Source organism: Monodelphis domestica, chromosome 4 (assembly GCF_027887165.1).
Source record: "Monodelphis domestica isolate mMonDom1 chromosome 4, mMonDom1.pri, whole genome shotgun sequence".
Taxonomy (NCBI): Eukaryota; Metazoa; Chordata; class Mammalia; order Didelphimorphia; family Didelphidae; genus Monodelphis; species Monodelphis domestica.
In genome coordinates this window covers 348,994,674-349,011,884 of record NC_077230.1, presented here as the reverse complement: position 1 = coordinate 349,011,884, position 17,211 = coordinate 348,994,674, and the positions used below count along the sequence as shown (strand labels likewise).

Here is a 17,211-nt window from a genome sequence, read left to right as displayed (position 1 = left end):
GCTAGAGAGTGAATGATCACCACCATTAGGACCCCTCCCTTCCTCCAATACTGTCGTTATTGAAGGGTCATGTAAGGGGGCAGCCTGGTGGTTCAGTGGGCAGATAGCCAGGCCTGGAGATGAGACATACTGGGTTCAAATTGGGTCTCAGATACTTCCTAGCTGTGTGACCCTGGGCAAGTCACTTAACCCCCATTGCCAAGCCCTTGCCACTTTTCTGTCTTAGAATCAGTACATAGTATTGATTCTAAGATGGAAAGTAAGGGTTTAGCAGGAGAGTGAGAGCATCTGCCCATAGTTATTAGATCTGAGTAAGCAACATGTCTGAGTAATTTAAAAATTATTAGAAGGAGAAATGGGGTCCATCCAATAGCAATGTTGGCAGTGGAGGGATTATGGAATTTGTAGAAACTAATATGTTTGTGACATAGCCTAATCTAACACTCTCTGAGCTCCTAAGGCTGGAAGTTTGTTCTCAGATTGAACTGGGGCCTCCAGAGATGATATCAAGTCCCTGGTGAGGGCTGGGCACAGTGGAAATGTTTATAGCTAGAGGGCACTGGGGAGCTGTTATCCTGGGTATTCTTTCTAGAATTACTAGAGAGGGGCTTTAGCAAGAACTCCCATGAAGGGGGTTGGCAAAGAGATGAAGGAAATAGAGTGGGGATGAGGTAGTCTTTCCAGGAAGGACTCAAGGGTAGAAACTTCTGAGGAACATAAGCCTGGCTCTCATTAAGTGTGGTTAACCAAACATAGGGTCTTCTCCCCAAGGACCTGATATTTGTGCCTACTCAGGGGAGAAGATGGGGAATGAGTGAAAGGAATGGGGAGTGACTAAAGGAGAATGGAGGGCATGGGTGTGAGGGAGAGGAGCAATGATCAGAGTTTATGGAATGAGAATGTGACTAATGTAAAACCAGTAGATTGTGGACCTTTAGTGGAGGAATGTAATGCCTAGAAGGGGGCAGGGAGGGGGTGAGAATGAAAAAGTGGATCCTTGGATTAGCAGAGGCTGGCACACTCCTCTGGTGATTTGAGCTTTGAGACTGTATTTGGCTTTAAATTTCAGTAATTTCTCATACTGATATTAGCATTTAAGAAGCACCGAGGATAGAGATATGGTTGGTATAACTAGAAGTTTTGTGGTGTTTTTTTTTTTGTTTTTATTTTAAATTTAAACCCTTACCTTCTGTATTAGTATCAATTCTAAGACTGAAGAGCAGCAAGGGCTAGACAATTGGGTTAAGTGACTTGCAGAGTGTCATACAACTTGGAACTGCCTAAGGTCAGATTTGAACCCAGGTTCTCCCAACTGACACTATCTTCTGTGCTACCTAGCTGCCCTAAACCAATAGTTTTTACAGAAGAAGAGAGGCAGTTTGGGGAGAAATTGATGGTCCTGGAATTGGGATGTGAATGTAGATCTGTAGTATCTACCTATAAAAGTTCTCAATTCCATGCTCTACTTCAGTGAATGAATGAAAAAGCATTATTAAATACTTCCTATATGTTGGGCATAGGGGCATTGAGATAGCGCAATGGATAGAGTACATGGTCTAGAGTTAAGAAGACCTGAAAATTCAAATCCAGTCTCAGATACTTACTGTCACTTTACCTTGTTTGCCTCAGTTTCTTCATCTGTAAAATGAGCTGGAGAAGAAAATGGCAGATTATTCTAGTATCTATGCCAGGAGAAACCTAAATGGGGTCATGAAGAGCGGGACATGACTGAAGTAACTGAACAACAATACAGCATATGCCAGGTACAATGGAATGAGAAGAAGGAGGAGAAAAGATCTTTCCACATCTTCTCAACCAGCTGTAGCCTCTCTTCTTCTTCCTCTGGCTTGAATCTGAGGCTTGTATGGGCAGTGCTAGATTCCTTAGGAGACAGCCAATCCTTTTGAGGCTGCTACCAATGATAGCCAGCCATAGTTGGATTGGAGTAGGCTAGATGAGACTGGTAGAGGATCTCCCAATTCCCCTTTTCTGGTCTTCCACCTCAAATCTTGGCCTCTCATTTCCCTGCATTTTTTTTGTCATCTGGCAACTCAACAACCATTTTGAGTCCTCTTGGGAACTAAACCATGTACTTCCTGTGTATTACATGAAGGAACATGGAACCCTTCAAGATCCTCCGGACATATTGAAGAGATAATACCAACATAGGAAGTTTAATAAAATAATATAAGACTACAATAAGAGGCAGAATAGCATGGTTGATAGAGACTTAGGAAGACCAGAAAGTAGAAACATACTGTCTGTGCAAGCCAGGACAAGTCATGTAATTTCTCAGTTCCTCAGGCAGCTAACTCTCGATGATACTGTCACACAGTGAAATGGTAGAAGCAACTTTCTTACCCAAGATTCCTTACATTAGAGAAATCATACATCTGGATGAAAGAAAGAAAGAAAGAAGCAAACAAACAAAGAAAAGAAATCCTTCATTTCAAGAAATTCCATAAGGCTGTTTATGGTTAATTGCCAATGGGTGGTGTAAGCAAAGAAGGTTGTTGGAGCTCCCTAGAAGAAGAAACTTTTGGGGTCAGAACTCAAGTTAGTCCTAGGAGAGTAGAAGGGATTTGGAAAGTCGATGCAAACAGGGAGGGCATTCTAGCTAGTCAAGGGAGCCAGAGGCAAGAAAGGCCATGACCCAAAGCCTAACTCTGAGCTTTTTCTACTACAGTTCTCCATTTCAAAGCTAATTGCAGACCGTTGACATATAATGGAGGCCATATATAATGGAGGCGTGAGGAGGAGAAAGAGGTTAGAATCTCCAGAAAAGTCATCTCCATCTGACAACAGTAGGCATGGATTTCCAGGTGGTGACTGGATGCAATGGGAATATTCACCACCAGGGGACAATGTAGGGTTGTCATGTTGTAGAACTTTCAAAATTGTGGAGAATTTTGGTATGTTTGGATATCAGGGAGGCCGATGGAGATGAGGCAGGAAAAAGCCAAAATCTCTCTAGGAAAAATCTGAGCAGAAAATTCTGAAGAGCAGAAGCTGGGTCACCACAAAAAGCCATGGGATCACCTTGCCAAGGACTGTGCCATTAATAGTTCCTGTGGGGAGAAGAGATGGGGAATGATTGAAAAGAATGGGAGGATCAGGGGAGGAAAGGGAAACAGAAGAAGGATAAATAGAAGGGAAGACAAGGGGGGGGTAGAATAGTAATCTAGGCAAGGGGAAAGAGAAGAGAAGACAAGGTAATATGGAAATATGGGGGGAAAAGAAACAAGGAGAATAGATGAGGAAAGAGAGGGAGACAAAGAGGAAGAGGCAGACAGGAAAGGGGAAATACAACAAGAGAAGAACAGGAATAAGTGAGATGGAAAAAGGGGAGAGAGAGGAGGAGAGACAAATGGGGCATCTGGGAAAGAAGAAGTCAAGTAAAACTGACATGTATTTATCAAGTGCTCATTATGTGCCAGGAAGAGAAGGATGCAAGGAGGGGGAACAGGGATTGAGTTGAGCAAGGGAAGGAACATAGGGAGAAGGACATATAGGAATGGGAAGAGAGCTGAGAAATCTGGATGGAAGCATCAGGTATCTTACCTGTTTTAAACACACTATTTTGACTCTTCTTTCCTGAAATGCAAAGAGAAAGAATGTCAGCATTCTTTTGGGGTCCATACCCTACCTTGCCTCTTACCCAAATCTATTGTAGCATATCATTATCACTTCTGGACAACAAAATGACTGGGATTAAATGCCATCTCCTCCAAAAAGGCTTCCCAGAACCCACAGCTATAGGTACATACTTCCTGTTCTGAGTCCCACAGCCCCATGCCAAAGTTTGCCCATGTACTATATTGTAGTAGTTACATATGTGTACATGTGTGTTTTCCCAGCTGAAAGGGTGAGCTGTAACAGGAGAAACTCAGGCTTATCTGCCTATGGCCTCTGAAGTGTAGCTAAGCATATAATTAATGACACATAGTGGAACTGTGTTAACGAGAAGGTATCAAGATCCCCCTCTCCTTACCTCAGGTTTTCCCTTTGGTAAAAGGGGATATGACTCCCTTCTCTGTCACCTGCCCCCATCTCAACCACGGGTCACATGGAGATAACCTTTGACCAGAACTCTGAGATTAGGCCAGGCAGAGTAGGTGAGCCAGAATGTATACAATAGCTGCATGGGGTAACATGATAGTCCTCACTTATGTACCTTGATTTCAGGTAAATAAATAATTTTCATGTATTTGTTTTGATTAGACCTTGATGATTACCCCATTGTGGAAGGGATGCCATTCCTATTTTCAAGACAGTGAAACTGAGGCTCAGGAGGGGAATTACTGACGGTCACATAGGGATTCTATGGAAAAGTTAGATATTCCAATCTCTAGGTCTCCTATAACCTAGTTTTTAATATCTCATTGGCAAAGTCACTGAAGAAGAGAAACCAAGTACAAGTCATAATAGCATTTCCTTTTTGGAAGGAAACTTAAACACCTATTGATGCAACCTTTTCATTTTGCAAAGGAAACTGAGGCCCAGAGAGGGAAATAGACTTGTGGATATTCCAACATTGAATTAGTATCAGAGCTAGAACCAAAGATTCTTGAGCTCCACCATGATGCCTCCAGAAACTTCCTTTTTCCTCCTCTTCTTCCTACACTATGATTCTCCCATTCTTGCTCTCCAGTGTTTCACCTCCCAGCCTGGTGGGGTCAATACTCACTCTTTAGGTAGACACAGTTGAAGTTGCTATAGGTCCAATTGAGGCTTCTCAGAGTTACCAGATTTCGAGTTCCCTCCTGGGAGAAATTAGACACTTGGAATACCTCATTTGGTGGGATGAGCACTTCTCTCTCATTGGGGAAGACTGAGAGTCTCTTGATGGAGGCCCCAAAGCATGTGCTCAGGGTAAAGAGGGTGGCATTTCCATACATCTGGGCCACCTTCCACTCCTCAGAGGTGGAGGTGAACTGACCAAAGCGGATGCTCTCTCCAAGCTTCCTGGGCTCAAAGTGGATATTTCCCACACCTCGAAATACCTCCTGGCCAGAGTCCTCCTTACAGCTCTCAGGATCTCTCAGCAGTTGCAGGGCCCGCATAAGGTAGAAGTGCAAGGCCTTGAAGGGAAATTGTTCCATGTAGGCATCAATAGAGCTGCCCAGTGTCCTTACAGCTGAGTTCAGCTCCCGGTGCAGGATGTTGGATGAGTTGGTATAGACTATGACAGCCATTGCATGCTGAGTCGTGAAACCTGGGGGTAGGGAGAGGTTCTGATAACTTTTCAGAAAAGCTGTGGCAGCCTCCCATGATTCCCTGAGAACCTGGTGTTGGGCCATCTCTTCCTGAAACAGGAAGGGAGCGATCTGTTCCATCTCCTCCACACAGCCAATATAGGCATCATCAAACGAGTTTGGAGCCATGTCAAGGGGCAGAGTCTTGCCTCTGACCTATAGTGGAAAAGGGGAAGAGAAAAAGGATATGGAGGTTTTAAGAACTATAGGCTTTATGGCTATTGAATAAAGTTTTCTTGATTTAGAACCCATTATGTTGTCTCCCTCATTACTCTATGAGCTCCTTGAAAGCAGTGACTGTCCTTTGCTTTACTTTGTATCCCTAACACTTAGCATAGTACGTGGCACCCAGTGAGCACTAAATAAATATTTGGTGACTGACTGACTGACAATGGTAGGAAGTATGAGAGACAAGAAAGAACACTATCTTTAAAGCCAGGAAACATGGGGTCAAACCCTTCCTCTGATGGTTATTACCTTTGTGATGCTTTATCTTTCTGGGATTCAGCTTACTTGTCTATAAAATGAAGGGGTTGAACTACATGGACTTTGGGCTATGGATCTATAAGCATCATTATCATTAAAACCCTTGCCTTCTGTTTTAGAATTGGTACTGTCAATTCTAAGATAGAAGGGCAAGGGCTAGACATTTGGGGTTAAGTGACTTGCCCAGAGTCACACAGTTAGGAAGTGTCTGAGATGAGATTTGAACCCAGAACCTCTCATATCTGAGATTGTTATGTATCCACTGAGCCACTTAGCTGCCCTTTATAAGCATTATTATCACTCTCATTTTGAAGAGAAGGAAACTGAGGTTCAGAGGCAGGAAGTATCATGTCCAGAATTGTAAAGCTAGTGTTAGAATTAGAATTTGAATCCAGGTGTCTCTTTATTTTAAGTCTAGCAGTCTAAAGACTTCCTAGGCATTAGGTTACCTTGTTGGGGAGACAAGATCTGCTTCCTACCCTCAATGGAATTAGGGAGACAAACCTAAAAGGCTTTTTATCAGACAATTCAGCTCCAGCCTTTACCTCTCTCCTAAGCTTCAGATTTAGCTTTCTAGCTGCCTGAAGGAGCTCCTCTGGATATCTCAAACTCAAGAAGTTCTAAACTGAGCTCATTATCTTACTTCTTAAACCAATTCCTAGAAACTTCTTTCTCCAACTAAGGGCTTGACTTGGAATCCTCTTTCTCTCTGCTTCTATTTCTGTCTCTGTCTCTGTCTTTGTGAATCGCACTCTCATCTTAATTCTAATCTATAATAGAAGTTTGCAAATAAATTGTCACTCTTGACTTTCCTCATTCATTTATGTAATAATTATCATAGCTAGGATTTATAGAGGGCATTAAAATTTGTGAAGTATTTTATAAGTATTATCTAATTGTATTCTCACAACAATCCTGGGAAGTAAAAGCTAACATTATTGTTTTCCAGATGAAGAAACTGAGGTAAGCATAGATGAAGTGATTTGCTCAGTGCCACACAGCTAGTAAGTGCCAGAGACTAGATTTGACCTTACATCTTCCTGGCTTTTAAATAACATGCTAGATTTTGCACCTTATGAAATAAATCCCCAGGTGGTCCCCTTGACCATCAAGTTGGGGAGTGGGGTCCTAGGTTACATATTATAAAAATAATATGCTAATGAATTGATTATGAATATAAACTGATTAGATACTCTGCTTGTTGTGGTTACAAAGTATCTTCAGTTTATATAAATGAAGTGAAGCTCATAAATGAACTCTTCAGGGCCAGGTGCAAGGCTACCTTGTTATACAAAAATAAACTATTTATTGAGAATGTAAGGATATGAAAGGATTTCTAACTCTAAGAGATTCTAACTCCACCCAAATAAAACTCCCTAGTTCTGCAAGGAACCACTTCTCCTGTTTCCACAGGCTACACTGATCCTTCCTGATCTGACTAACCCAAATTTTCCCTATTCTTCAATAAACTAACACTATTATCCTTATATGAAGTATATAATTCTTAACTTTTTTTCCAAGTTATAAAAATAACAAAGGCCATCTGGCTGAGCCTCAGCAAGAACCAAGTCAGGACTCTGAGCCTTAGCGGACTCAAAGTCCAAACCAAAGACTAGGTCTTTCTTTGGTCTTCTCAGATATAAAACAATCTATGAAACAGCAATAGAGAGTCACTAGTGTTTCCCAAGTCGGAAAAGGAAATCACATAGCTCCTTCAGGTTTTTCCTTCCTTTCCTTCTATTTCAGACTGTGAGGAGAGAGAGAAAAGAAGATGTCACCTGTTCCCAGCACTCCGAGAGAACATAACTGCCAGCTCCCTCAGACCAACTGCCACTCCCAGAGTGTAGCTGCCACAGAGAAAGAGTAACTGCCACACAAAAACAGTTTCCCCTCTCCCACACATGGTCAACATTTGAAACTTATACTCTGTCTCAGATCTGTTTTAAACTCCAATTCTTTCTCAAGCCAGCTTCTCTATTTCTTATCTCTAAACTAATATAACAAGACATAATTTCTACTTAATTTTTATCATCCTTATAATATCCTGTGAAATAGTTTTTTAAAAACCATATAAGAGATGTACTCAAACGGAGTTAGATCCAGTAAACCATTGGAGAAGGTACTCTTTAGATTAGATTCATCTAGGAATCTAACCATACATGTACACATACCAAAACCAGCATTAAATAGTAAGAGATCTATTTAAAAAGAGTAGAAACTATTTGGAAATTTGGCAGTGTAGTGAAAAACAAAGGAAAAAGAATATTCCCTACTTCTACCCTTCATCAAGCTAATGAACAGGAAACCTACTACAACTAAAGCTTTTCTGGACTGTAAGGCCAGACAATATACAATTTCAACACTGGGCCTTCCAGCCCACAAACCATCTTCCCATAATGGGCTATGCATTGGGACCCTGGAAGCTTTAGGGAGGAAATATACTCCTTTGGTATTTCATTAAAGTGCTTCTTTTCCCGTGAATCCTCCTTGGACCCCTTGCTATCCTTAACCCCCTAACTTCCATCAATTTTCTGGCACTCTCTTCTTCCTCAAATTATCTTTGTGTTTTGCTTGTGTAAGTACATGTTGTACTCTCTGAGTCTCAGGGAAGCTTCTTTTTTTTTCTTTTTTAATAATATTTTATTTGATCATTTCCAAGCATTATTCATTAAAGACAAAGATCATTTTCTTTTCCTCCCCCCACCCCCCATAGCCGACGCGTGATTCCACTGGGTGTCACATGTGTTCTTGACTCGAACCCATTGCCATGTTGTTAATATTTGCATTAGAGTTTCGTTTAGAGTCTCTCCTCTGTCATGTCCCCTCAACCTCTGTAGTCAGGCAGTTGCTTTTCCTCGGTGTTTCTATTCCGACAGTTTATCCTCTGCTTATGAATGGTGTTTTTTTCTGCTGGATCCCTGCAGATTGTTCAGGGACATTACACCGCCACTAATGGAGAAGTCCATTACGTTCGATTATACCACAGTGTATTAGTTTCTGTGTACAATGTTCTCCTGGTTCTGCTCCTCTCGCTCTGCATCACTTCCTGGAGGTTGTTCCAGTCTCCATGGAATTCCTCCACTTTATTATTCCTTTTAGCACAATAGTATTCCATCACCAACATATACCACAATTTGTTCAGCCATTCCCCAATTGATGGGCATCCCCTCGTTTTCCAGTTTTTGGCCATCACAAAGAGCGCAGCTATGAATATTCTTGTACAAGTCTTTTTGTCCATTATCTCTTTGGGTTACAGACCCAGCAGTACTATGGCTGGATCAAAGGGTAGACATTCTTTTGTCGCCCTTTGGGCATAGTTCCAAATTGCCCTCCAGAATGGTTGGATCAGTTCACAACTCCACCAGCAATGAATTAATGTCCCTACTTTTCCATATCCCCTCCAGCATTCATTACTTTCCTTTGCTATCATGCTAGCCAGTCTGCTTGGTGTGAGGTGATACCTCAGAGTTGTTTTGATTTGCATCTCTCTGATTATAAGAGATTTAGAACACTTCTTCATGTGTTTATTAATAGTTTTGATTTCTTTATCTGAGAACTGCCTATCCATGTCCCTTGCCCATTTATCAATTGGAGAATGGCTTGATTTTTTGTACAATTGATTTAGCTCTTTATAAATTTGAGTAATTAAACCTTTGTCAGAGGTTTTTATGAAGATTTTTTCCCAATTTGTTGTTTCCCTTCTGATTTTAGTTACATTGGTTTTGTTTGTACAAAAGCTTTTTAATTTGATGTAGTCAAAATTATTTATTTTACATTTTGTGATTCTTTCTATATCTTGCTTGGTTTAAAAGTTTTTCCCCTCCCAAAGGTCTGACATGTATACTATTCTGTGTTTACCCAATTTACTTATGGTTTCCTTCTTTATGTTTAAGTCATTCACCCATTTTGAATTTATCTTGGTGTAGGGTGTCAGGTGTTGATCAATTCCTAATCTCTCCCACACTGTCTTCCAATTTTCCCAGCAGTTCTTATCGAATAGTGGATTTTTGTCCCAAAAGCTGGGATCTTTGGGTTTATTGTATACTATCTGGCTGAGGTCACTTGCCCCCAGTCTATTCCACTGATCCTCCTTTCTGTCTCTTAGCCAGTACCAAATTGTTTTGATGACTGCTGCTTTGTAATATAGTTTGAGGTCTGGGACTGCTAGGCCCCCCTCATTCGTGTTTTTTTTCATTATTTCCCTGGATATCCTTGATCTTTTGTTATTCCAAATGAATTTTGTTATGTTTTTTCTAAATCAGTAAAGAAATATTTTGGGAGTTCAATGGGTATGGCATTAAATAGATAAATAAGTTTGGGTAGGATGGTCATTTTTATTATATTGGCTCATCCTATCCATGAGCAGTTAATGTTTTTCCAATTGTTCAAGTCTAGTTTTAGTTGTGTGGAGAGTGTTTTGTAGTTGTGTTCATATAGTTCCTGTGTTTGTCTCGGGAGATAGATTCCTAGGTATTTTATTTTGTCTAAGGTGATTTTAAATGGGATTTCTCTTTCTAGTTTTTGCTGCTGAGCTGTGTTGGAGATATATAGAAAAGCTGATGATGTATGTAGGTTTATTTTGTATCCTGCAACTTGGCCAAAGTTGTTGATTATTTCAATTAGCTTTTTGGTTGAATCTCTAGGATTCTTTAAGTAGACCATCATGTCATCTGCAAAGAGTGATACCTTGGTCTCCTCCTTGCCTATTTTGATGCCTTCAATTTCTTTTTCTTCTCTAATTGCTACTGCTAGTGTTTCTAGTACAATGTCAAATAGTAGAGGTGATAATGGGCATCCTTGTTTCACTCCTGATCTTATTGGGAATGCATCTAGTTTATCTCCATTGCAGATGATATTAGCTGATGGTTTTAGATATATACTGTTTATTATTTTTAGGAACGACCCTTCTATTCCTATGCTTTCTAGTGTTTTTAATAGGAATGGGTGTTGTATTTTATCAAAGGCTTTTTCTGCATCTATTGAGATAATCATGTGATTCTTGTTGGTTTGTTTGTTGATGTGGTCAATTATGTGGATGGTTTTCCTAATATTGAACCAGCCCTGCATCCCTGGTATAAATCCTACTTGATCATGATGGATGACCCTTCTGATCACTTGCTGGAGTCTTTTTGCTAGTATCCTATTTAAGATTTTTGCATCTATATTCGTTAGGGAGATTGGTCATAAGTTTTCTTTCTCTGTTTTTGACCTGCCTGGTTTTGGAATCAGTACCATGTTTGTGTCATAAAAGGAGTTTGGTAGAACTCCCTCTTTGCTTATTATGTCAAATAATTTGTATAGTATTGGGATTAACTGTTCTCTGAATGTTTGATAGAATTCACTGGTGAATCCATCAGGCCCTGGGGATTTTTTCTTAGGAAGTTCTTTGATGGCTTGTTGGATTTCATTTTCTGATATGGGATTATTTAAGAATTCTATTTCCTCTTCTGTTAGTCTAGGCAGTTTGTATTTTTGTATATATTCATCCATATCACCTAAGTTGGTGTATTTATTGCCATATAATTGGGCAAAGTAATTTCTAATGATTGCCTTAATTTCCTCTTCATCGGAGGTGTTGTCCCCCTTTTCATCTTTGATGCTGTTAATTTGCTTTTCTTCCTTCCTTTTTTAAATTAGATTGACCAGTACTTTGTCTATTTTGTTTGTTTTTTCAAAGTACCAGCTTCTTGTCTTATTTATTAAATCAATAGTTCTATCACTTTCGATTTTATTAATTTCTCCCTTAATTTTTAGGATTTCTAGTTTGGTTTTCTGCTGGGGGTTTTTAATTTGATCGCTTTTGAGTTTTTTTATTTGCATTTCCAATTGATTGATCTCTGCTCTCCCTAGTTTGTTGATATATGCACTCAGGGATATGAATTTACCTCTGATTACCACTTTGGCTGCATCCCAAAAGGTTTGAAAGGATGTCTCGCCATTGTCATTTTCCTCGATAAAATTATTAATTGTTTCTCTGATTTCTTCTCTAACTAAACTATTTTGGAGTATCATATTGTTTAATTTCCAATTAGTTTTTGATTTGGTTTTCCATGTACCTTTACTGATCATTATTTTTATTGCCTTATGATCTGAAAAGGCTGCATTCATTATTTCTGCTTTTCTGCATTTGTGTGCTATGTTTCTGTGACCTAATGTATGGTCAGTTTTTGTGAATGTGCCATGTGGTGCTGAGAAGAAGGTGTATTCCTTTTTATCCCTATTTATTTTTCTCCATATGTCTATTAATTCTATTTTTTCTAAGATTTCATTCACTTCTTTCACCTCTTTCTTATTTATTTTTTGGTTTGATTTATCTAAATTTCATAATGGTTGGTTTAAGTCTCCCACTAATATGGTTTTACTGTCTATTTTTCCCTTCAATTCTCCTAGTTTCTCCATTAGAAATTTGGGTGCTATATTATTTGGTGCATACATGTTGATTAGTGATATTTCCTCAGTATCTAAAGTCCCTTTTAACAAAATATAATTACCTTCCCTATCCCTTTTGATCAGGTCTATTTTGGCTTTGGCTTTATCAGCTATCATGATTACCACTCCTGCCTTCTTTCTGTCAGTTGAGGCCCAGAAGGTCTTACTCCATCCTTTAATTCTGACCTTGTGGGTGTCAACCCACCTCATGTGTGTTGCTTGAAGACAACATATGGTAGGGTTTTGGATTCTAATCCATTCTGCTATTCGTCTATGTTTTATGGGTGAGTTCATCCCATTCATGTTCAACCTGATGTTTGGTCAGGTTGTTTTCAGGATGTGGCCTTCAGAATAGCCGGCTCCCGAGGCCCTTTTGCCAGCCCTGAGGGTTGCTGTTGTTCCAGATGACCCTGCTCTCTGAGGGGGAGGGGCCGTGGCTTCCCAAAGCTCCAAGGGCTCCTCCCAGGGGGTTAAGAGCTCCCCCATCTCTCTCTATTTCCCTGCTGTCTGAGTGCCCCCTCGACTGGGTCAGGTTGTTTTCAGGAAGCGGTCTTCAGAATAGCAGGCCATGGGGCTCTGAGGTTGCCTCTGCTGCCTCGGACTCAGACTCGGCGCTCTGGGTTGGGGGGGATGGGTCCTAGGACCTTCCTTCTTCCTACCCCTTAGGTCCGAGTGGCCTCAGGTTCTGGCTTTTGGGGGGGGAATACCTTTTGTTTCAGGTCCAGGTCCAGGAGGAGGACTCCCGGGGTCTATGTTGTTGATCTTTTTGAATTTTGGTGCCCTAGGAGCATTCGGTTTGAGATTGGTAAGGAAGGGTTTCAGGAGATCTGGACTTTAGCTTTCTCTAAGCCGCCATCTTGACTGGAAGTTCCTCTCAGGGAAGCTTCTTGAGGACAGAGCTTATTTGTTTTTTTTCCTAACATTTTCATCACTAATGTCTTATATGTAGTAAGTGCTAAATATTTGAATTTTACCTAAGCGTATGAGGGAGAAAATTCCAGGCCTAAGAGATAGCATTCAGAAAGACACAGGGGCAGGAGAGTATGGAAAGTACTATATAACAGAAGGAGGTTGGCCACTTTTCCTGGAGAAAAATAATCTGAGCTATATCTGGGAAAGGTAAGGTAGTACCACATTGCAGAAGGCTTTGATGGCCAGGCAAAGAAATCTGCACTTCACTTGGCAGTCAATATATAACTGCTAAAGATTTTGGAGTTCATATGTAATGATTAGATTCACACATAAGAACTCTTCTGGTAGTGTGATGGAGAATGAATTGAAAGCAGAAAAGAATAGGTATAATAGAGGATAGAACTCTGGACTTAAGAGTCAGGAAGACCTGAGTTCAAAAGTAAGCTCAGGCATTTCCTATCAGAGTAACACAGGCAAGGCTTTTAATTTCTGTCTGCCTCACTCTTCTCATCTATAAAATGGAGATACAACCACCTAACTCTCAGGGTTGTTAGAATAACAACAACAACAACAACAGCAACAACAACAACAGCAACAACAACAACGATGATAATGATGATGATAATGCTAGCATTTGTATAGCACATGCCGGATACTGTGCTAAGTGCTTTATAGGTATTATCTCATTTTATTTTAACAATCTTGGGAAGTAGATGCTCTTATTATCTCCATTTTATGGATAAGGAAACTGAGGTGGATTGAATTTAAGTGACTTGCCCAATATCACACAGCCAGAAAGTGACAGAAACTGAATTTTAACTCAAGTCTTCCTGACTCTAGGCTCAACTCTCTATCTGCTGCATCATGGTAGCTGCTTGTTGTGAGTATCAAATGAGATCATTTGTCTAGGGATTCATACAGGCACTGGCCTGAGATATCTTGTTGTTCAGTCATTTTTTCAGTTGTGTCTGACTCTCAAGTAAGTGGTACTCTGCTTGTGCCAATAGGAGTACTGCTTCAGAAAGTACATGGTGAATAGTTTGCTGGAGGGAGAGGCCCAAAGGATGGAGTTGAATTAGGAAGATATTTTATGAATTCTGCTCACAAGTGATAATAAACTTGAATGAAAGTGGTGACTGTGGGGATCAAAGGAGGTACTAATTGTAAAGCAGTTAACCCAGTACCTGGCACAAAGAAAGTGCTACATAAATGTTAGCTATAATTATTGTCATATTTTATAAGGTATAAAATCCTATATGTTTTCATAGAGTCAGGAAGACCCAAGTTCAAATATAGCCTCAGACTTTTATTGGATCTGCGACACTAGGCAAATCACTTAACCTTTATTTCAGTTTCTTCACCTAAAAAATGGAGATAATATTAGCACCTACCTCTCAAGGTTGTTGGAGAGTTATAAAGTGTATCCCAAGCTTTTCCTAAGCTCTCTTGTCTCTACACTCTCTCCTTTGGTGCTTTTGCCATCTCACTTTAATTCAATTATCTTTACCCAGATGAGTCCCCAAATCTATACTATATCCTGCCCCATTGTCTCCTGAATTCTCATCATTACCTTCTATCTTAGTATATAATTGAAGACAGAAGAGCAGTAAGGACTAGGCATTTGAGGTTAAGCCAGCTGTCACCTATATATTTGTATTTGAGAAGAAGAATCATGTCATAGCCACACATTTGGATAGGTGCTTTAGTGCTGAGTTAATTTCTAGAATTGTACTGAGTTGGATAACAAGTAAGGGTTTCCCCCTGACTTGGGGTTCAGAGGTCAGAGTGATCTGGAGCACTTTGGGGAGGTCTCCAGGAAGGTGGAAGTTGAGAAAAACATAGGATTTGATGAGGCAGAGAGGTGATCCCAGAGCTCTCTAAGGTGGACCCAAAGGGCATTTTCCTGCCTGTCCAACAGAGGTTGGTTAGAAAGGGCAAAAAAATAGATAAGACAACTCCAAAGAATGAAAAACTCTCTGGAACTGACTTTGGGGAAAGCTGTCACTCCTACTGGACTTTCTCAATGTTGGTAGGAAAAAGTGTGTGTGTGTGTGTGTGTGTGTGTGTGTGTGTGTGTGTGTGTGTGTGTGTGTGTGTGTGTATGAATGGGGGTGGAGAGCAGTACCTGAGGGATCTGCAGCCAAATGAAGATCACATAGGGAACCACAGCAATGGTGAGCAAACATTTCTCCAGCATCTCTGGGGGCTGCAGGGGTAAGATTACAAGTGTTAAATGTACATAGCGCATTATATTTTTTAAGGTAGAAGATTCATTTATCTATTTGTTATATACCCAAGCTCATATATATACCTCGTATATACACCCAAGCTCATCCTTTACAGATAAGGAAGGTGAGAGTCAAGGGGTTGATGTGTTGCTATTCTTAACAAAATTCTAAGAACTTATACCTTATAAATTACGCATATACCCACTCATGAAGATGATCATATGTAAAGCTTACTTTCATACATGAAGAATAACTAATGAATTCTGACAAGCACTCATAAAGAATTCATAGCTTACTTCCATGCACAATGAAAATTTCAATCTTACATACATCGACATGTATGTAAGACACGCATTCATGTTTCTGATTATTCCAGTATGTTCCAGATGGTTCCAGTACTATAATCAAGAATGACAACAGACAAAAAGTGGCATGCAGCACAGACAATGAGAGACCAAGACACACAGTTTTCTACAATCAACATTAAAAGAAAGAAGGACTATGAAATTTTGGACTTGTGATCATGAGGTTATGTAAGAATGCGACATACATGTTAACATCACATATATACATGCATATGCTACACAGAAATACAATGTAGGAAGAAATCTCATGGAATGGGTATGTATAAAACACATGCATAGTTACAAAACACAAAATTCACACTGATATATAAATTTCTGTGGAAAATTCAAACAGACAAAGAAATTTCTTATCTGCATGAGTTTGTACAGAAATCAAGAACAATGTATATGGATGTACATATGTAAATCTGTATAGATACAACTTATGTACATATGTGAATGCTAATGTACTAACAAACTAACTATATTAGAATAATTTATTAATGTTATAATAACTAAACTATAGGGACAATTAGAAAAAATTTGTTCAAAGTCTTCGGGAAGTAGGGACAGACATAAAAACTACTTAAGTATAGAAGTTAGATTACATTATGATTTTAGGTTAGCAATTGTTAGTAATGGAAATTTTATTTAGTGAATTTATAGACATTAGGAGATAAGATAGTTAAATATTCAAAATATTATTGAAATTTTTTAAAATTGTTACATGATTTGTTATTATGTTTAAAAAAAAACTATGTTCATGTAAATTCCTTACTTACCTAAACCATTTTCCTATACCCAAACTTAGCATAAAATTAGATAGACAGACTAGCTAAGCTAGATTAGGATAGGTCATTTTGGGAGGGTAAAGGATTATTTAATATAATACAGGGTTAAAGATTTAGATAGGTAGAAATATATATATATATATATACATATATATATGTATATATAAAAGGTAAGTATCATTAAAAAATGCTGGTTGCATTTTTTCCAAGACAAAAAGGGAGGATTTGTGGAAGAGAGAAACTGGGAAGCATGCAAAAAGGCAGAAGCAGTAGCTGAGTGATGACCTATCAGTCAAATGAGAGGGTTCTATTTGGAATATTACTGGGAGAAACAGTTGAAGGCTGCTGTTTTGGCCATAGGAACATATTGTCCTCATCCCCCCATTCTGCTGGGATAAGTCTTCATATACTTGGGGTAGACACCCCACTAACATACCAACAAGTATGTGGCCCACCAATTATCCTCAACCTTATTTAGCCTGTCTTCCTAGATGGTTGACTGAGGTGTGACCACTGCGTATGCTATAGCTTCTTCAGATAGCTAAGTGGTATCATGGATAGAGTACTGACCCTGGAATCAGGAGGACCTGTATTCAAATCGAGCCTCAGAAACTTACTATGTGACCTTGGGCAAATCACTTAATCCTTTTATTTTATTTTTTATTATATACTTAACCACCAACAACCACAAAAAACACCTAAATAAATGCATAAAAATGTTATGTGCTAAACCACTGATTCCACATTGTTTACAATTTGTTTAAAA

At 39.4% G+C, this 17,211-nt stretch overlaps 1 protein-coding gene across 1 annotated transcript in view; it reads right to left on the bottom strand.

Moving 5' to 3' along the window:
• Positions 1-2,425: 2,425 nt before the first annotated feature.
• The window catches only part of LOC100015294 (ecto-ADP-ribosyltransferase 5-like), a 31,342-nt gene continuing 16,556 nt past the window's right edge, over positions 2,426-17,211 (bottom strand). Inside the window, exons 2-5 of the mRNA XM_056795032.1 lie at positions 15,208-15,288; positions 4,688-5,411; positions 3,562-3,594; positions 2,426-3,068 (exon numbers count right to left, since the gene is read on the bottom strand). Of these exons, the coding sequence (XP_056651010.1) occupies positions 2,971-3,068; positions 3,562-3,594; positions 4,688-5,411; positions 15,208-15,279 (927 nt within the window). The 5' untranslated portion in view covers positions 15,280-15,288 and the 3' untranslated portion in view covers positions 2,426-2,970. The remainder of the gene's footprint in view (positions 3,069-3,561; positions 3,595-4,687; positions 5,412-15,207; positions 15,289-17,211) is intronic.